This window comes from Bombina bombina, chromosome 1 (assembly GCF_027579735.1).
Source record: "Bombina bombina isolate aBomBom1 chromosome 1, aBomBom1.pri, whole genome shotgun sequence".
NCBI classification, from domain to species: Eukaryota; Metazoa; Chordata; class Amphibia; order Anura; family Bombinatoridae; genus Bombina; species Bombina bombina.
Window position 1 is genome coordinate 1,252,589,006 of NC_069499.1, and position 22,275 is coordinate 1,252,611,280.

General features: G+C 40.7%; 1 protein-coding gene across 1 annotated transcript in view; it reads left to right on the top strand.

The window, feature by feature from the left end:
• LOC128664299 (DNA topoisomerase 1-like) overlaps nt 1-22,275 on the top strand; it is a 571,968-nt gene that overhangs the window by 275,759 nt on the left and 273,934 nt on the right. Inside the window, exons 3-4 of the mRNA XM_053719139.1 lie at nt 20,756-20,878; nt 21,756-21,943. Coding sequence (XP_053575114.1) covers nt 20,756-20,878; nt 21,756-21,943 — 311 coding nt within the window. The remainder of the gene's footprint in view (nt 1-20,755; nt 20,879-21,755; nt 21,944-22,275) is intronic.

The following is a 22,275-nucleotide window of genomic DNA, read 5'->3' on the forward strand; positions in this document are numbered from 1 at the left end:
CCAAATAAGTTTTTCTCATAAATGAAAGAGAAAAACTTAAACCATAAGCAGAGAAATCAAACTGAAACAGCTGCCTAAAGAACTTTTCTACCAATAACTGCTTCCGAAGAAGCAAATACATAAAAACAGTCGAATTTAGTAAATGTATGCAAAGAAGACCAAGTTGCTGCTTTACAAATCTGATCAACTGAAGCTTCATTCTTAAAAGCTCACGAAGTGGAGACTGATCCAGTAGAATGAGCTGTAATTCTCTAAGGCGGGGCCTGACACGACTCCAAATAAGCCTGATGAATCAAAAGCTTTAACCAAGATGCCAAGGAAACGGCAGAAGCCTTCTGACCTTTCCTAGAACCAGAAAAGATAGCAAATAGACTAGAAGTCTTCCTGAAATCTTTAGTAGCTTCAACATATTTCAAAGCTCTTACCACATGCAAAGAATGCAAGGATTTCTCCAAAGAATTCTTAGGATTAGGACACAAAGAAGGGACAACAATTTCTCTATTAATGTTGTTAGAATTCACAACCTTAGGTAAGAATTTAAATAAAGTCCGCAAAACTGCCTTATCCTGATGGAAAATCAGAAAAGGAGATTCACAAGAAAGAGCAGATCATTCAGAAACTCTTCTAGCAGAAGAGATGGCCAAAAGGAACAACACCTTCCAAGAAAGTAGATTAATGTCCAAAGAATGCATAGGCTTTCAAAACCAAATTAAGTCTCCAAGGAGGAGAGATTAATTTAATGACAGGCTTGATGCGGACCAAAGCCTGTACAAAACAGTGAATATCAGGAAGCTTAGCAATCTTTCTGTGAAATAAAACAGAAAGAGCAGAGATTTGTCCCTTTAAGGAACTTGCAGACAAACCCTCAATCCAAACTATCTTGAAGAAACTGTAAAATTATAGGAATTCTAAAAGAATGCCAGGAGAATTTCAGAAGAACACCATGAAATATGTCTTCCAAACTTGATAATCTTCCTAGAAACAGATTTACGAGCCTGTAACATAGTATTACTCACTGAGTCAGAAAAACCTCTGAAAAATGGACCTTGAAACAGAAGATCTATCCTTAATGGAAGTGGCCACAGATGGCAGCTGGACATCCAAACAAGATTTGCATACCAAAACCTGTGAGGCCATGCTGGAGCTACCAACAACACAAACGATTGTTCCATGATGATTTTGGAAATCATTTTTGGAAGAACTAGAGGCAGGAAGATATAAGCAGGTTGGTAACACCAAAGAACTGCTAACTCATCCACTGCTTCTGCCTGAGGATCCCTGGACCTGGACAGGTACCTGGGAAGTTTCTTGTTTAGTTAGGAAGCCATCAGATCTATTTCTTGAAAACTCCACATCTGAACAATCTGAGAACACACATCTGGATGGAGCGACCACTCCCCTGGATGTAAAGTCTGATGGCGGAGATAATCCGCTTCCCAATTGTCTATACCTGGGATATGAACCACAGAAATTAGACAGGAGCTGGATTCTGCCCAAGCAAGTATCAGAGATACTTCTTTCATGGCTTGGGGACTATGAGTCCCACCCTGATGATTGACATATGCCACAGTTGTGATATTGTCTGTCTGAAAACAAATGAACGGTTCTCTCTTCAACAGAGGCCACACATGAAGAGCCCTGAAGATAGCACATAGTTCTAAAATATTGATTGGTAACCTTGCCTCTTGAGGTTTCCAAACTCCTTGTTCTGTCAGAGATCCACAGACAGCTCCCCAACCTGAAAGACTTGCATCTGTTGTGATCACAGTCCAGGTTGGACAAACAAAAGAGGCCCCTTGAATTATACGATGGTGATCTAACCACCAAGTCAGAGAGAGTCGAACATTGGGATTTAAGGATATTAATTGTGATATCCTTGTATAATCACTGCACCATTGGTTCAGCATACAAAGCTGGAGAGGTTTCATATGAAAACAAGCAAAGGGGATCGCGTCCGATGCTGCAGTCATGAGACCAAAAACTTCCATGCACATAGCCACTGAAGGGAATGACTGAGACTGAAGGTTCCGACAAGCTGAAACCAATTTTAAACGTCTCTTGTCTGTTAGATTCAGTGTCCATGACTCTGTCTCTATCTGGAAACCTAAAAAGGTGACCCTTGTCTGAGAAATCAAATAACTTTTTGGTAAATTGATCCTCCAACCATGTCTTTAAAGAAACAACACTAGTTGATTCATGTGAGATTCTGCAGAATGTAAAGACTGAGTTAGTTCCAAGATATTGTCCAAATAGGGAAATACCGCAATACCCCGTTCTCTGATTAGAGGGTTATGCACCGAGAACCTTTGAAAAAATTATTGGAGCTGTCGCTAGGCCAAACGGAAGAGTGACAAATTGGTCATGCTTGTCTAGAAAAGAGAATCTCAGAAACTGAAAATGGTCTGGATGAATCGGAATATGAAGATAAGAATCCTGTAAGTCTATTGTGGACATATAATGCCCTTGCTGAACAAAAGGCAGAATAATCCTTAGTCACATTTTGAAAGTGGGCACTCTTACATAACGATTCAAAATTTTCAGATCCAGAACTGGCCTGAAATAATTTTCTTTCTTTGGGACAATGAATAGATTTGAATAAAACCCCAGACCCTGTTCCTGAAACAGAACTGGTATGATTACCCCTGAAAGCTCCAGGTCTGAAACACACTTCAGAAAAGCTTGAGCCTTTACTGAGATGCGTGAGAGAAAAAAACCTTCTCACAGGAGGTCTTACTCTGAATCCTTTTCGGTACCCTTTGGCAGAATCTTAATCTGCCCACTACCAGCTGAGCTGGAATGTGGGCCACCCCTTCATGCAGACTTGGGGGCTGGCTTTGGTTTCTTAAATGGTTTTTATTTACTCCAACTTGAAGAAGGTTTCCAATTAACACCAGATTCTTTGGGGGAAGGATTAGGTTTGTTCCTTATTTTGTCGAAAGGAACGAAAGTGGTTAGAAGCTTCAGATTTACCCTTAGGTCTTTTATCCTGATGCAAGAAAACTTGCTTCCCCCCAGTGACAGTTGAAATAATTGAATCCAACTGAGAACCAAATAACTTATTACCTTGGAAAGAAAGAGAGAGTAATCTAGACTTAGATACGATGTCAGCATTCCAATATTTAAGCCACAAAGCTCTTCTAGCTAAAATAGCTAAAGACATAGATTTAACATCAATTTTGATGATATAAAAAATGGCATCACAAATAAAATGATTAGCATGCTGAAGCAAGCGAATAATGCTAGACAAATCAGGATCCGTTTCCTGTTGGGCTAAACTTTCCAACCAAAAAGATGATGCAGCTGCAACATCAGCCATAGAAATGGCAGGCCTGAGGAGATGACCAGAAAATTAAGAAGCTTTCCTTAGATAAGATTCAAGTTTCCTATCTAAAGCGTCTTTAAAAGAAGTACTATCTTCCATAGGAATAGTAGTACGTTTAGCAAGAGTAGAAATAGCCCCATCAACTTTGGGGATCTCTTCCCTAAACTCCAATCTAACTGCTGGCAAAGGATATGATTTTTTAAACCTTGAAGAAGGAATAAAAGTAGTGCCAGGCCTATTCCATTCCTTAGAAATCATATCAGAAATAGCATCAGGAACTGGAAAAACCTCTGGAGTAACCACAGGAGGTTTATAAACAGAATTTAAACGTTGAGTTTCCTCAATATCCAATGTAATCAACACTTCTTTTAACAACGAACGAATATACTTAATTTTAAATAACTAGATTTCAGTGTCAATATCTGAAGAAGTAGATTTGTCAGTGTCAAAATCAGATAGATCCTTGTCTGAAGAAGATAATTCAGTATGTTGTTGGTCATTTGAAAGTTCATCAACTTTATGAGCAGTTCTAAAAGACCTTTTATGATTATTATAAGGCGGGATGGCAGACAAAGCCTTCTAAATCGCATCAGCAATAAAATCTTTTAAATTCACAGTTATATCTTGTACATTAGATGTTGAAGGAACAACAGGCATGGTAATATTACTGATGGACACATTATCTATGTAAAAGCTTTTCATGACAACTATTACATACCACAGCTGGAGATATAATCTCCACAAATTTACAACAAATGCATTTAGCTTTGGTAGAACTGTTATCAGGCAGCAGGGTTCCAACAGTGGTTTATGAGACAAGTTTAGATTGAGACACCTTGCAAATGTAAGAGAAAAAACAACATATAAAGCAAAATTATCAATTTCCTTATATGGCAGTTTCAGGAATGGGAAAAAAAGCTAACGGCATAACCCTCTAACATAGAAAAAGTCAAGAGGGACATAGGAATGGGGTTTTAAATAATTAAATTATTTGGCGCCAAGTATGACTCACAACGTAACTGAATTTTTTGGCGCTAACATCCAGAAATGACACACTTGTGTCATTGACGCAACCTTGTGCAAGGAGCTCGGCGTCAACTAAGACTCCGGAAATGACGAATTTGCGCCATCGGACATAACTTGGCGCTAAAAAAAATTCTTGCGCCAAGAATGACGCAATAAACTTCGGCATTTTGCGCCCTCGCGAGCCTAATTTGCCTGTGAAATTTAATGAGAAAACAGTCAATCGAAAAGACAATACCCCAGGTAAGAAAAAATATTTTACTAAATATGCTTTTTCCAAATATGAAACGGACAGTCTGCAAAAGGAAATACATCAACCTGACTCATGGCAAATATAAGTACAATACATATATTTAGAACTTTATATTAATACATAATGTGCCAAACCATAGCTGAGTGTCTTAAGTAATGAAAACATACTTACCAAAAGACACCCATCCACATATAGCAGATAGCCAAACCAGTTCTGAAACAGTTATCAGTAGAGGTAATGGAATATGAGAGTATATCGTCGATCTGAATAAGGGAGGTAGGAGATGAATCTCTACGACCGAGAATCTATGAAATAGATCTCCCGTGAGGAAAACCATTGCATTCAATAGGTGATACTCCCTTCACAACCCTCTGACATTCGCTGTACGTAGAATCTAAGCACAAACTTCACCACCTAGGAGGCAAAGTTTATAAAAACTGAATTGTGGGTGTGGAGAGGGGTGTATTTATAGGCATTTTGAGGTTTGGGAAACTTTGCCCCTCCTGGTAGGATTCTATATCCCATAGGTCACTAGCTCATGGACTCTTCCCAATTACATGAAAGAAATAACATTGTGCCACCATATGAATAAATCAGGTGTATATTTGTATTCATCTGCAAATCAACAAATGCCCCCTGTAAAAAAGACTCTAAAGCCTTGTTAGCACTATATATATATATATATATATATATATATATATATATATATATATATATATATATATATATATATATATATAACCCCCCCATACACACACGCACAACCAAAGGAATATATTATGTTTCAAGGGGTACTTTAATTTATTAATTCCATATTAACTTTTAATTGGGAACTGGCAGTAATGTTATGCCAGTGAATTTCCAGGTTGTGTTTTTATTTTTTTTAATATGAAGATGATGTGCGTTTAACGTTGAGTGTGTTTACACCTGGTGTACAGTTGCAGTGCTGTGTTATTGCCCTGAGTCATTTCCCTGTTTTGGATTGTGTACGGGAAATGTTGTCTACCGGCTATGTTGCATAGGGGTACCTCTTGACATTATCACAGTAAGTGACAAGGGAATAGGTGTCCTATGCTCTAATGCTCCAGAGCTGCCCCTGTGCGAAGTTATTAATTACAATATCTATACATGGTTAAAGGATATTTAAATTGAAGGGGAGGCATTCCGTGTCCATTAGAGATCGAGAGGTGACTGTCAGTTGTAATTCATGTGAGATTTGTTAAAATGTAATTTTAACTTACAGATCAGTCTTGAGTCTGAAATGACCCTGGGACAGTAATAAAATATGCACAGACATTACTATAGCTTATTAGTCCCGGCTGAACACTCCAAGCAAAGTCAGTACTTGGCTTGGATAAGAAGGGGTGATGGCCTGGTCCAAGAAGCTTGTAAATGCTAAGAAGTCCTTACATTGTGCATCTCTGGGAGCTTTATTATAAAATTACAGTTTGCTGGCACCTAGTCCCCACCATGCTACACAGGATCTTTCGAACAACCTCCCCTTTCTGCTATAGGGAATGTGGCAATCTGGGCACAGCAGCACATATTTGGTGGGAGTGCCACAAAATCAGGACTATGGAGCTCTGTTTTTGATATCTTGCATAAACTACATATACCAGTGTCGACTTACCCAGCAGTGGGTCTCCTGTATATTCGAACCCCAGACATGGGAAAGGCTGATAAATATTTGACTTATGTCCTCATGGCCACAAAACCTTCTATTGCAAGAGATTGGAAAAGGCTCTCTTCGCCTACTCTGCCCCAAGTATTGTCCATCATGGACTATATTAAAAATATGGGACTCTATGCCTTTAGAATCATTAACAAAGCTGACATTTGAATGAAATCTGGTCCAACTGGGATGCTTTTTTTTCTTAATTAAATTCTTAGTATATGCAAATACTAGAGCTCTAAATTCCTTTTTTTCTCTTCCCTACTCACCCCCCCCTCACATTTTAATACAGAGATGTCCGATATATGGCTATGCTTAATGAGGTAACCCTTATGTACTTGAGATTACTGACTATTATTCACAATATAGACTATTATAATGTTGCATTCAACTTCTAATCCGATTTGAGACCTGATTGTGGTTTCTTTTACAAAGATATGATGAGTCCACGGATTTCATCCTTGTGGGATATTAACCTCCTGCTAACAGGAAGTGGCAAAGAGCACCACAGCAGAGCTGTATATATAGCCCCTCCCCTTCCCCTCCACCCCCAGTCATTCTCTTTGCCTGTGTTATACTTGGAAGAGGTAAAGTGAGGTGCTAGTTTTAGTTTCTTAAATCAAGAAGTTTTTTATTTTAAATGGTACCGTTGTGTACTATATTCCTCAGGGGGTTATAGAAGAAGATTTCTGCCCTGAGGTTGATGATCTTAGCAGTTGTAACTAAGATCCACACTGGTTACCACAAGACTTCTGAAGGTAACCATGAGACAGCTTAAGTGTGGAGACCGGTTTCATGCTACAAGCAGCATTAAGGTATGTGCAGCCTTTTTTTCCTGAGGAGACTTGATATATCAGAACTGGCTGGCATTTATTTCCCTGTATGGGAATGGGGTAAGCAGTAATCCTATTTTATAGAAGGGTATTACTGGAGTCCCTGGATTTTATTCATAAATTGTTGACATTATATGGGCATTATGTGACTATGGGAGAGACAAAGAAAAACGGTGCATAATGTTTTTATTTTTTGGCATTAATCTATTTGATTACTGGTGTGTTTGAGGGGTTATACTGTGTTTTGATAACTTAGGTGTAAAACCGCTTCCCCATGCAGTTGTTTTTGGGCCTACTCCGGCATCGACTTTAAGGGGCGGGGCTTATTTTTGCGCATTTAGATGCGCACTTCCTTCAGACTAGGCAGCAGCAAGCAGTAACTCCGGTGGCTCCTGGACTGTGCAAGCTGGTCTGGAGTGTTGGAAAGTTGTTTCGAAGTACCCTGGGGGCAGGTAGGCGCCGCAGTAGAGCTGTGGCGAGGTGCAGAGGGTATTTTTGACTGTAAATTGACAAATTGTTGATCTAAGTACTTTAGAGCCTTATTTTCTCCCCTTACTACTGGGTGCAATAATTTTTGGATAAACCAACGATTTTAGGTTAAATTTGGAGATGATTTAACATTATTTAAACATTTTGGAAAAATTGTTCACTTTTTCTTTTCTTAAAGGCGCAGTACACGTTTTTCAAAAGTTTATTTTAAGCAATAAACAAGTGTTTAAACTACTTTTGTGGTTATTATTAGTCTGTTCAACATGTCTGACATTGAGTAATCTCATTGTTCTATGTGTTTAGAAGCTATTGTGCAACCCCCTCTAACATTGTGTAACTCTTGTACTGAAAGAGCCTTACAATGTAAAGACCATATATTAGGTCAAGAAAGTGTGCCTAAGGATGATTCTCAGTCTGAAGAGAATCAGGATATGCCATCCAATTCTCCCCAAGTTTCACAACCTTTAACGCCCACACAAGCGACGCCAAGTACTTCTAGTGCGTCTAATTCTTTTACTCTGCAGGAGATGGCTGCAGTTATGTCAACTACCCTTACTGAGGTATTATCTAAATTACCGGTGTTGCAGGGTAAACGCAGTAGGTCAGGTATTAATCTAAATACTGAGTCCTCTGATACTTTATTAGATATTTCCGATATACCCTCGGTGTTCTAAGTTGGGGGTCAGGGAATTACTGTCTGAGGGTGAAATTTAAGATTCAGGGAATGTTTTACCTCAGACAGATTCGGACGCTATGTCCTTTAAATTTATGCTTGAACAACTCCACCTGTTACTTAGGGAGGTTTTAGCGACTCTGGATGATTGGGACCCTATTGTAATTCCACCAAAGAAATTGTGTAAGATGGATAAATATCTAGAAGTACCTACTTACACTGATGTTTTTCCGGTTCCTAAGAGAATTTTGGAAATTATTAGAAAGGAATGGGATAGACCAGGTATACCGTTTTCTCCCCCTCCTAATTTTAAGAAAATGTTTCCCATTTCAGACACCATTTGGGACTCATGGCAAATGGTCCCTAAGGTAGAGGGAGCTATATCTACCCTAGCTAAGCGTACAACTATACCCATTGAGGACAGTTGTGCTTTCAAAGACCCTATGGATAAGAAATTAGAGGGTCTACTAAAGAAATTATTTATTAATCAGGGGTTTCTTTTACAAGCTATGGCTTGCATTGTTCCAGTAACTACTGCAGCAGCTTTTTGGTTTGAGGCTCTAGAAGGTTGAGACTCCATTAGATGACATCTTAGATAGAATTAAGGCTCTCAAGCTAGCTAATTCTTTTATTACTGATGCAGATTGCTAAATTAGTGGCAAAGAATGCAGTATTTGCTATTTTAGCACGTAGAGCGTTGTGGCTCAAATCTTGGTCTGCTGATGTCTTATCAAAAACTAAGCTTTTAGCTATTCCTTTTAAAGGTAAGACCCTTTTTGGGCCTGAATTGAAGGAAATCATTTCTGACATTACAGGAGGTAAAGGCCATGCCCTACCTCAGGATAAGTCTGTTAAGATGAGGGGTAAACAAAATAATTTTCGTTCCTTTCAGAACTTTAAAGGAGGACCCTCAGCTTCCTCTTCTTCTACAAAGCAGGAAGGGAATTTTACCAATTCTAAGTCAGTCTGGAGACCCAACCAGACCTGGAATAAAGGTAAACAATCCAAAAAGCCCGCTGCTGCTCCTAAGACAGCATGAAGGGGCAGACCCCAATCCGGGACCGGATCTAGTAGGGGCAGACTCACTTTCTTTGCCCAGGCTTGGGCAAGAGATGTTCAGGACTCCTGGGCACTAGAAATAGTGACCCACGGTTATCAATTGGAATTCAAGGACTTTCTCAAGGACTTTCTCCCAAGAGGGAGATTTCATCTTTCAAAATTATCTGCAAACCAGAAAAAAAGAGAGGCGTTCTTACGCTGTGTAAAAGACATTTTTATCATGGGAGTAATTTGCCCAGTTCCAAAATTGGAACAGGGACAAGGTTTTCTCTTGTTAAGTGTGTTCAGTCCACGGGTCATCCATTACTTATGGGATATATTCTCCTCCCCAACAGGAAGTTGCAAGAGGACCACCCAAGCAGAGCTGCTATATAGCTCCTCCCCTCACATGTCATATCCAGTCATTCTCTTGCAACCCTCAACAAAGAAGGAGGTCGCGGGAGGAGTTGGAGTTTTACTTAATTATTCTTCAATCAAAAGTTTGTTGTTTTAAATGGCACCGGAGTGTGCTGTTTTTTTCTATCTCAGGCAGTATTTGGAAGAAGAAACTGCCTGCATTTTCTATGATCTTAGCAGGCGTAACTAAGATCCACTGGCTGTTCTCGACATTCTGAGGAGTGGGGTAACTTCAGAACATGGGAATAGCACGCGGGGTCCACCGCAAATGAGGTATGTGCAGTACAATATTTTCTGGGAATGGAATTGACTAAGAAAATACTGCTGTTACCCGTATGATGTAAGTACAGCCTTAAATGCAGTAGTAGTGACTGGTATCAGGCTGATAAATGTATGCACAGTAGAGTTATTTTCTAGGGACTAGAATTTGACTGTGAAAATACTGTTAATACTGAAATAATGCTTAAGCCTTATCTGCAGTGGTAGCGACTGGTTGCAGGCTTAGTAATAACTTTGCAGGACATTTGAAGAAGTTTATTTTCAAAACGTTTACTGGCATGTTATTCGTTTTGTGAGGTACTTTGGTGATGAATCCTTTGGGCATGAATTTTTTTCCACATGGCTAACGTATATTTCTGCATAGAAACCGTTATATCAGGTCTCCCACTGTTGTAAATGAGCGGGAGGGGCCTCTTTTTAGCGCCTTGTTGCGCAGTTAAAATTCTAGCACAGTCTTCCTGCTTCTTCCTCCTTGATCCAGGACGTCTCTAGAGAGCTCAGGGGTCTTCAAAATTCGTTTTTTGAGGGAGGTAATCAGTCACAGCAGACCTGTGACAGTGTGTTAGACTGTGATGAAAACGTTTAATATTAATTTGATATCCGTTTTTTTGGGTACTGAGGGGTTAATCATCCGGTTGCTAATGGGTGCAATCCTCTGCTAATTAATACATTTAAAGAATTGTTGACAATAACTGAATTATTTTTTAGTTACTCAACTGTGTTTTTTAAAAAAGCGCTGCAGCGTTTTTTTATATTGCTTGCAAACTTATTGAAAGTATTTTCCAAGCTTGCTAGCTTCATTGCTAGTCTGTTTAAACATGTCTGATACAGAGGAATCTGCTTGTTCATTATGTTTAAAAGCCGTTGTGGAGCCCAATAGAAATATGTGTACCAATTGTATTCATGTTACTTTGAAAAATCAATCTGTACCGCTTAAAAAATTATCACCAGACAACGAGGGGGCAGTTATGCCGTCTAACTCTCCTCACGTGTCAGTACCTTCGTCTCCCGCTCGGGAGGTGCGTGAAATTGAGGCGCCAAGTACATCAGGGCCCTTACAAATCACTTTACATGATATGGCTAATGTTATGAAAGAAGTATTATACAATATGCCAGAGTTAAGAGGCAAGCGCGACAGTTCTGGGTTAAGGACAGAGCACGCCGATGACACGAGAGCCATGTCTGATACTGCGTCACAATTTGCAGAACATGAGGATGGAGAGCTTCATTCTGTGGGTGACGGTTCTGATTCGGGGAGACCGGATTCAGAAATTTCAAATTTTAAATTTAAGCTTGAGAACCTCCGCGTGTTGCTAGGGGAGGTGTTAGCGGCTCTGAATGATTGTGACACGGTGGCAATCCCAGAGAAATTATGTAAGCTGGATAAATACTACGCAGTGCCGGTGTGTACTGACGTTTTTCCTATACCAAAGAGGCTTACAGAGATTATTAGTAAGGAGTGGGATAGACCCGGTGTGCCTTTTTCCCCTCCTCCGATATTTAGAAAAATGTTCCCTATAGACGCCACCACACGAGACTTATGGCAGACGGTCCCTAAGGTGGAGGGAGCAGTTTCTACTTTAGCCAAGCGTACCACTATCCCGGTGGAGGATAGCTGTGCTTTCTCAGATCCAATGGATAAAAAATTAGAGGGTTATCTTAAGAAAATGTTTATTCAACAAGGTTTTATATTACAGCCTCTTGCATGCATTTCGCCTGTCACTGCTGCAGCGGCATTCTGGTTTGAGTCTCTGGAAGAGGCGATTCGCACGGCACCATTGGATGAGTCTCTGAGTAAGATTAGAACCCTTAAGCTGGCTAATGCGTTTGTTTCGGATGCCGTAGTGCATTTAACCAAACTTACGGCTAAAAATTCCGGATTCGCCATACAGGCGCGCAGAGCGCTTTGGCTTAAATCCTGGTCAGCAGATGTAACTTCTAAGTCTAAATTACTAAACATTCCTTTCAAAGGGAAGACCTTATTCGGGCCCGGCTTGAAGGAAATTATTGCTGACATTACTGGAGGTAAGGGCCACACCCTTCCTCAGGACAGGGCCAAATCGAAGGCCAAACAGTCTAATTTTCGTGCCTTTCGTAATTTCAAGGCAGGAGCAGCATCAACTTCCTCCGCTCCAAAACAGGAAGGAACTACTGCTCGTTACAGACAGGGTTGGAAAGGCAACCAGTCATGGAACAAGGGCAAGCAGGCCAGAAAGCCTACTTCCGCCCCTAAGATAGCATGAAGTCAGGGCCCCCTTTCCGGAGACGGATCTAGTGGGGGGCAGACTCTCTCTCTTCGCCCAGGCTTGGGCAAGAGATGTACAGGATCCCTGGACGTTGGAGATTATATCTCAGGAATACCTTCTGGCTTTCAAAACTTCTCCTCCACAAGGGAGGTTTCATCTGTCAAGGTTATCAACAAACCTAGTAAAGAAAGAGGCATTTCTACAATGTGTACAAGACCTCTTAGTGATGGGAGTGATCCACCCAGTTCCGTGGATGGAACAGGGGCAAGGGTTTTATTCAAATCTGTTTGTGGTTCCCAAGAAAGAGGGAACCTTCAGACCAATCTTAGATTTAAAAATCTTAAACAAATTCCTAAGGGTTCCATCGTTCAAGATGGAAACCATTCGGTCCATCCTACCCATGATCCAAGAGGGTCAATATATGACCACAGTGGATTTAAAGGATGCCTACCTTCACATACCGATTCACAAAGATCATTATCGGTACCTAAGGTTTGCCTTTCTAGACAGGCATTACCAGTTTGTAGTGCTTCCCTTCAGGTTAGCTACGGCCCCGAGAATTTTTACAAAGGTTCTGGGCTCTCTTCTGGCGGTACTAAGACCACGAGGCATAGCGGTGGCTCCGTACCTAGACGACATTCTGATACAAGCGTCAAGTTTTCAAAATGCAAAGTCTCATACAGAGATAGTTCTAGCATTTCTGAGGTCGCATGGGTGGAAAGTGAACGTGGAAAAGAGTTCTCTGTTACCACTCACAAGGGTCCCTTTTCTAGGGACTCTTATAGATTCTGTAGAGATGAAGATTTACCTGACGGAGTCCAGGTTATCAAACCTTCTCAATGCTTGCCGTGTCCTTCACTCCATTCCAAGCCCATCAGTAGCTCAGTGCATGGAAGTGATTGGCTTAATGGTCGCGGCAATGGACATAGTGCCATTTGCGCGCCTACATCTCAGACCGCTGAAATTATGCATGCTAAGTCAATGGAACGGGGATTACTCAGATCTGTCCCCTTTGCTAAATCTGGACCAGGAGACCAGAGATTCTCTTCTCTGGTGGTTATCTCGGGTTCATCTGTCCAAAGGAATGACTTTTCACAGACCAGATTGGACGATTGTAACAACAGATGCCAGCCTACTAGGCTGGGGAGCAGTCTGGAACTCCCTGAAGGCTCAGGGATCGTGGACTCAGGAGGAGAAACTCCTCCCAATAAACATTCTAGAATTAAGGGCAATATTCAATGCTCTTCTAGCTTGGCCTCAGTTGGCAACACTGAGGTTCATCAGATTTCAGTCGGACAACATCACTACTGTGGCTTACATCAATCATCAAGGGGGAACCAGGAGTTCCCTAGCGATGTTGGAAGTCTCGAAGATAATTCGCTGGGCAGAGTCTCACTCTTGCCACCTGTCAGCGATCTACATCCCAGGCGTGGAGAACTGGGAGGCGGATTTTTTAAGTCGCCAGACTTTTCATCCGGGGGAGTGGGAACTTCACCCGGAGGTATTTGCCCAACTAATTCTTTGTTGGGGCAAACCGGATCTGGATCTCATGGCATCTCGCCAGAACGCCAAGCTTCCTTGTTACGGATCCAGGTCCAGGGACCCGGGAGCGGTGCTGGTAGATGCACTAGCAGCCCCTTGGGTTTTCAACATAGCTTATGTGTTTCCACCTTTTCCGTTGCTTCCTCGACTGATTGCCAGGATCAAACAGGAGAGAGCATCGGTGATTCTGATAGCGCCTGTGTTACAAACTGCTGTTTGTAACTGGCCCTTTAAATGGAAAATTGCCCTGCTTCCCTGGATTTTGGAGAAGCCTATTTGCCAGCCTCCTTCCACATGACTATGGCCCCTGGAAGATTGTGCCCCTGAGGACATATTGACTTTTGTTGGGTGTGTGTGGCCCTTTAAGAACCGTCTGGGGACATATTGTGACTTTGGTGAACAATGCCCCTTTAAGACTATGTCCCCAGACCTGTGAAATGACTTGTCCCTGGCTTTCTCCCACTTGGTTCAGTTTCATTGTGTGCCATTAAGTGCTATGTGACAGACCCTTCGGTCAGAACTACAGAGATAACTTTGTTCAGCTTCAAGAAGCATTCTAAATACAAGTTTGCTGGGATCAGCTCTAATTAAGTTTAGTGATAAACTTTCCCATTGTCTAATCAGACTTCTAGTAGTGATGAGGTGGACTGCATTGTTTTATTGTGTGTAAAATGTTATCTGCTGAAGTAATGTTGTGGCCTGTCAAAGGGAGTGTCTCTATCTAATATCAAATGTGTGATGGGGGATTTTATGCCTCCCCCTGAGAGTGTCCTGTTTGCATGTAACCTCAATAAAAAGCAGGCTGTGTGCTCCAGTACATCAGACCTATGTTGACCCTCTAACTTGAAGCTTTGACTCATGTTTGTAGGATACAGCTTATAATCACTACAGGGATTGCTATGCTCTTCATACTCCCTTAGCTACAGGGATTGCTACAGAAGGAAGAGGTTCACCTACTGGAGCCTGGTCATAGGTCCAGGGCGCAGAGCAGACGGCGAGATACCAGCCCAGCAGCGGTGGTTCATAGAGTCTGCATTACTTATGGTGGCTACGCAGCAGTTAGTGTCCACGGTGCTGCTGCTCCTTTGGTGAGCGCTAGGAGCATCCTTTTCTACGGTCCAACTTCCAGCCAGCCTGGAGGCAACCGTAACAGCCTGCGTGGCCACACAGGACCTGGTATGCAGATCTAGTGGACATGTCGTCCTGTCCACCATGGTCTCTACCCCTGAGGCAGGACCTTCTAATTCAGGGTCCTTTCAACCATCCAAACCTAATTTCTCTGAGGCTGACTGCTTGGAAATTGAACGCTTGATTCTATCAAAGCGTGGGTTTTCGGATTCGGTTATTGATACATTAATACAGGCTCGGAAACCTGTTACCAGAAAAATTTACCAAAAGATATGGCGTAAATATTTATATTGGTGTGAATCCAAGAGTTACTCATGGAGTAAGGTTAGGATTCCTAGGATATTGTCTTTTCTACAAGAGGGTTTAGAAAAGGGCTTATCCGCTAGTTCACTAAAGGGACAGATTTCTGCTCTGTCTATTCTTTTACACAAGCGTCTGGCAGAGAATCCAGACGTCCAGGCTTTTTGTCAGGCTTTGGCTAGGATTAAGCCTGTGTTTAAAGCTGTTGCTCCTCCGTGGAGCTTAAACTTGGTTCTTAAAGTTCTCCAGGGTGTTCCGTTTGAACCCCTCCATTCCATTGATATTAAGCTTTTATCTTGGAAAGTTCTGTTTTTGATGGCTATTTCCTCGGCTCGAAGAGTCTCTGAGTTATGTGCCTTACATTGTGATTCTCCTTATCTGATCTTTCATTCAGACAAGGTAGTCCTGCGTACTAAACCTGGGTTTTTACCTAAGGTTGTTTCTAACAAGAATATCAATCAAGTGATTGTTGTTCCATCCTTATGTCCTAATCCTTCTTCAAAGAAGGAACGTCTTTTGCATAATCTAGAAGTGGTCCGTGCTCTGAAGTTCTACTTACAGGCAACTAAAGATTTTCGACAAACTTCTTCTCTGTTTGTCGTTTACTCTGGACAGAGGAGAGGTCAAAGGGCTTCGGCTACCTCTCTCTCTTTTTGGCTTCGTAGCATAATACGCTTAGCTTATGAGACTGCTGGACAGCAGCCTCCTGAAAGAATTACAGCTCATTCTACTAGAGCTGTGGCTTCCACCTGGGCCTTTAAGAATGAGGCCTCTGTTGAACAGATTTGCAAGGCTGCAACTTGGTCTTCACTTCATACTTTTTCCAAATTTTCCAAATTTGACACTTTTGCTTCTTCAGAGGCTGTTTTTGGGAGAAAGGTTCTACAGGCAGTGGTTCCTTCTGTTTAATGTTCCTGCCTTGTCCCTCCCATCATCCGTGTACTTTAGCTTTGGTATTGGTATCCCATAAGTAATGGATGACCCGTGGACTGAACACACTTAACATGAGAAAACATAATTTATGCTTACCTGATAAATTTATTTCTCTTGTAGTGTGTTCAGTCCACGGCCCGCCCTGTCTATTTGAGGCAGGTTCTAAATTTTAAATTATAACTCCAGTCACCACTGCACCCTATAGTTTCTCCTTTCTCGTCTTGTTTCGGTTGAATGACTGGATATGACATGTGAGGGGAGGAGCTATATAGCAGCTCTGCTTGGGTGGTCCTCTTGCAACTTCCTGTTGGGGATGAGAATATATCCCATAAGTAATGGATGACCCGTGGACTGAACACACTACAAGAGAAATAAATTTATCAGGTAAGCATAAATTATGTTTTTTTCTCAAACCGATTTGTGGTTCCCAAAAAAGAGGGAACTTTCAGACCCATCTTAGACCTCAAGTGTCTAAACAAATTTCTCAGAGTTCCATCATTCAAGATGGAGACGATACAAAAAATTATACCAATGATCCAGGAGGGTCAATATATGACTACCGTGGACTTGAAGGATGCTTACCTTCATGTTCCTATCCACAAGGATCATCAGTTTCTATGGTTTGCCTTCTTGGACAAACATTATCAGTTCGTGGCTCTTCCCTTCGGGTTGGCCACAGCACCCAGAATCTTCACAAAGGTTCTAGGGTCTATTTTGGCGGTTCTCAGACCGCGAGGCATAACAGTGGCACCTTATCTGGACAATATTCTGATCCAGGTGTCAACATATCATCTGACAAAATCTCACATGGACACAGTGCTCTCTTTTCTGAGAACTCACGGCTGGAAGGTGAACATAGAGAAAAGTTCACTTGTCCCACAGACAAGGGTTCCTTTCTTGGGAACTCTGATAGACTCGGTAGCCATGAAAATATTTCTAACAGAGGTCAGAAAATCAAAGATTCTAAATACTTGCCGAGCACTTCAGTACATTCCTCAGCCATCAGTGGCTCAGTGTATGGAGGTAATTGGATTAATGGTAGCGGTAATGGACATCATTCCGTTTGCTCGCTTTCATCTCAGACCGCTGCAGCTGTGCATGCTCGGACAGTGGAATGGGGATTATGTGGATTTATCTCCTCAGATAAATCTAGATCAAGAAACCAGAGACTCTTCTTTGGTGGTTGTCGCTGGATCATCTGTCCCAGGGGACTTGCTTCCGCAGACCCTTGTGGGTGATAGTATCAGGGTTTTTTCCCTGTTGTGTTTGCCATGTGCTGCTGGCAGCAATTTTACTCACCTCTCTTCCTGACTATGGTGAATTGTGGGGGATGCTGCTCAATTCCTGCACTTCCTTTTATGGCCAGACTGGTGTGCATCATCCATGTGTGACAGGATGCAGTCTCAGAATTGTGAGGTCATCACATATTATTTAAAGGGCCGCTGTTCAGTATGTTTTGCGTTGTCTCAGACCTGTTTGTAAGAGTTCCTGTGTATTACCTGGCTGCCTGACGTCCTTCCTGGTTCCTGATCCCTGGCTTGTTCCTGACTCTGCTGTTTTCCTTGTTCCTGATTCCGGCTCGTCTGACTATTCGCTTTGGCTCCTGACTCGGCTCGTCTGACTACCAGCTCTGGTTTTGATTCCTGGCTTATTTGACTTTTGGACTTTTTATTTTTTGCTATTTAATAAAGGTGTGATTATTTTTGCACTTCTTGTCTCAGTCTGATTCCTGGCACCCTGACAGATAGTGACAACGGACACCAGCCTTCTGGGCTGGGGTGCAGTCTGGAATTCCCTGAAGGCTCAAGGTGTTTGAACTCAGGTGGAGTCTCTACTTCCAATCAATATTCTGGAACTGAGAGCAATATTCAATGCGCTTCAGGCATGGCCTCAGTTGGCTTCGGCCAAATTCATCAGATTCCAGTCGGACAACATCACGACTGTGGCCTATAACAATCATCAGGGGGGAACGAGAAGTTCCTTAGTGATGAGAGAGGTATCCAAGATAATCTGTTGGGCGGAGGCTCACTCTTGTCATCTGTCAGCAGTCCACATCCCAGGAGTAGAGAACTGGGAAGCGGATTTTCTAAGTCGACAGACTTTTCATTCTGGGGAGTGGGAACTCCACCCAGAGGTATTTGCCTTTATTGATTCTCCGATGGGGCAAGCCAGAATTGGATCTGATGGCATCTCGATAGAATGCCAAACTTCCAAAATACGGATCCAGGTCGATGGATCCCTAGGCCGAACTGATAGATGCCTTGGCAGTGCCTTGGTCGTTCAGCCTAGCTTATGTGTTTCCTCCATTTCCTCTCCTTCCACGCGTGATTGCTCGAATCAAACAGGAGAGAGCTTCAGTGATCCTGATAGCGCCTGCATGGCCACGCAGCACATGGTATGCGCATCTAGTGGACATGTCTTTGCTACCACTGTTGAAACTTCCTTTGAGACAGGACCTTCTCATTCAAGGTCCTTTCCAACATCCAAATCTAACTTCTCTGCAGCTGACTGCGTGGAAATTGAATGCTTGATTTTATCGAAGCGAGGATTCTCTATTTCTGTTATCAGTACTTTGATACAGGCTAGAAAGCCTGGTCACTAGAAAAATCTATCGTAAGATATGGCGTGAATATCTTTATTGGTGTGAATCCAAGGGTTACTCATGGAGTAAAGTTAGGATTCCTAGGATTCTGTCTTTTCTCCAAGAAGGATTGGAGAAAGGGTTATCAGCAAGTTCCTTAAAGGGACAAATATCTGCTTTGTCAATTCTGTTTCACAAATGTTTGGCAGATGTGTCAGATGTTCAGTCTGTCAGGCCCTATCTAGAATTAAGCCTGTATTTAGACCTATTACTCCTCCCTGGAGTTTGAATTTAGTTCTTCGAGTTCATCAAGGGGTTCCGTTTGAACCCATGCATTCCATGAATATCAAATTGTTATCTTGGAAAGTTCTGTTTTTAGTTGCTATTTCTTCTGGTCGAAGAGTTTGAGCTTTCAGCGCTACAGTGTGATTCTCCTTATCACATTTTTCATTCTGATAAGGTGGTATTACGTACCAAACCTGGATTTCTTCCTAAGGTTGTTTCAAATAAGAATATTAATCAGGAAATTGTTGTTCCATCCTTTTGTCCTAACCCTTCTTCTAAGAAGGATCGTATGTTGCATAACATGGACGTGGTCCGTGCCTTAAAATTTTACTTACAGGCAACTAAGGATTTCCGTCAATCATCTTCATTGTTCATTGTTTATTCTGGAAAGCGTAGGGGTCAGAAAGCTACGGCTACCTCTTTCTTTCCGCCTGGCATATGAGACTGCTGAACAGCAGCCTCCTGAAAGAATTACGGCTCATTCCACTAGGGCTGGGCTTTTAAAAATGATGCATCTGTTGAACAGATTTGTAAGGCTGTGACTTGGTCGTCCCTTCACACTTTTTCCAAATTTTACAAATTTTATACTTTTGCTTTATCTGAGGCTATTTTTGGGAGAAAGGTTCTTCAAGCAGTGGTGCCTTTTGTTTAGGTTCGTGTCTTGTCCCTCCCTTTCATCCTTGTCCTTTTGCTTTGGTATTCGTTTCCCACAAATAAGGATCAAATCCGTGGACTCGTCATATCTTTGTAAAAGAAAAGTAAATTTATGCTTACTTGATAAATTAATTTATTTTAAGATATGATGAGTCCACAGCCCACCCTGTTCTTTTAAAGATGGTTTTTCTTTATATTTTTTGTAAACTTCAGTCACCTCTTTTAGCCTTTCCTTTTTCTCTTCCTATACCTTCGGCTGAATGACTGAGGGTGGAGGGGAGGGGCTATATATACAGCTCTGCTGTGGTGCTCTTTGCCACTTCCTGTTAGCAGGAGGTTAATATCCCACAAGTAAGGATGAAATCTGTGGACTCATCATATTGTAAAAGAAATTAATTTATCAGGTTAGCATAAATTTACTTTTTATTTGTAATTATCACCACATACACGTATCAAATCCTTTATCAAATGACCATCAGTCAACACAATAGCTACAGTCATATGCTAGTATAATTTGTTATAAATTTTGTAGACAGAATTCAAATTGTGTAATTATCTGTCTATACTCTAATATTTGTTTGACTACTTGTATCTCCATGTCAAAAAAAAACTGTCTACATTTTTTTTCCCTGCAAAACCTCAATAAAAGAATTATTAAATAAAAAATATGTACAGGATTCAGGAAGATTTGCCATCTTTACGTCTTTTATGGATCCAAACTGTGGGCATCTTGTGTAAGGGAATTTATAGACAACACTACTACTTTTTTCCCACTAAAGAAAAGCCCATATTATAGAATAAAATATCTTTATGCCAAATTTCAGAAAGATTGGTGTAGCAGTTTTTGCATTTGATGTGAGAGATTCAATTTTACTTTTGAAAATCTAGAATTATTAGTATTTTAAAGCCGTGCTATTTGTATGTGCAGTTCTCATGCCGGGGATGACCTTATTGTATCATAATATAATATCAAAATTAATAACAGTGATTTTAAATTTTATATAACCCAGTGATGTATAATTTGTTACTCTTTGTTCAATAATAGGAACAAAAAAAAAGCTTTAAAAATAAATTATTTTGTTTGCAGGAGATGACTCTTGAAGAGAAGATGATTATAAATGACCTAGCCAAATGCGATTTCACTGAAATGTTCACATACTACAAAGGAAAAATGGAACAGAAGAAAAATAAGACTAAAGAAGAGAAACTGGTAAAGTATTTTTAAAATTAGTTGCAGAATAAATGTTTGCGCATACATTGGCTAGGTACATTTTTCACCTGGAGTGGCCTACACAAATCAATTCATTAGTAAGATGTGTCTAAAATAAGATATTACAATGGTAAATTACAAAAAAAATCCCTGATTTGCATAGATGTTAACAGTTTGGAAATTATCAGGAAAACAAATGTGAAAATAGAAGCCTAAGAATGTCACAATGAGGCAAAATTGAATTTTCTACTTTTTTGCCTATTATGTTTAAGAAGTTATTTTTCACTTCTCAACATGCCATTCCAAATATTTACTCCAGATACCAAAAAAACAGGTGTATCTTGTGTTTTTTTTAACAAAGATAAATTAACACAATGTATTAAAGTTGTTGGAATATGTGAAATCCAGTGAATGTGATTAATAGCTTTGATTACAGCCAGGCTACTTAAAGGCAGAAACTGTGCAGTTTCTCAAGATACTTTGCCAATGCTTCTAAATCCTGAGGAGCTAGAACACCTGCCACTTAATTGCTCAGCCTGTCGACTGTGTTGTCATTGATTTTTCTAATATGGACAAATATCCACATAGAACAATATCTTGTAGATCAGTATGTTTTGAAAATAGAGATGTTCTCAGCAAATAGACTAAACAAGACTAAAAAAAATGTGTGAATGTTTGTTTGATTCTCAACTTTTTACAGCCACTTGTTTTTATAATTAGCTGGAGTAGAGACTTACTATTTCTTGTTTTGTTATACCCTTTGTAATGGAAAATAACTAAAAATGTAAAACAGTAACTGCCTATATACATGCATACATACATACATACATACCTAATTTTCCAAATGCTAATAGAAAATAATTCTAAACATTCCCAGATAACCAAGGAAGAGAATGAAAAGCTCATCCAAGAGTTTGGTTATTGTATCATGGATCACCACAAAGAGAGAATTGGTAACTTCAAGATAGAGCCTCCAGGTCTTTTTCGTGGACGAGGAGACCACCCAAAGCAAGGATTGCTGAAGAAAAGGATTTTACCTGAAGATGTAATCATTAACTGCAGCATGTATGTATTTCTAACGTATCTGTTGTAGTCAATTTCTCAGGAAAACTAAATCTTTTGTATGCTTTTTATCTTGTGTATCTTTTGTATGCTTTTAGTGATACAAGTTAGATGGTACTATTTTAAAGTCCTTCATAAAAAATATTTTGAGACTTAAAGGGACACTGAACACAAATTTATCTTTCGTGATTCAGATAGAGCATGCAATTTTAAGCAATTTTCTCATTTACTCCTATTAATTTTTCTTCATTCTCTTACTATGCTTATTTGAAAAAGAAGGCATCTAAGTTTTTTTTTTTGGTTCAGTCTGTTGACAGCACTTTTTTTTATTGGTG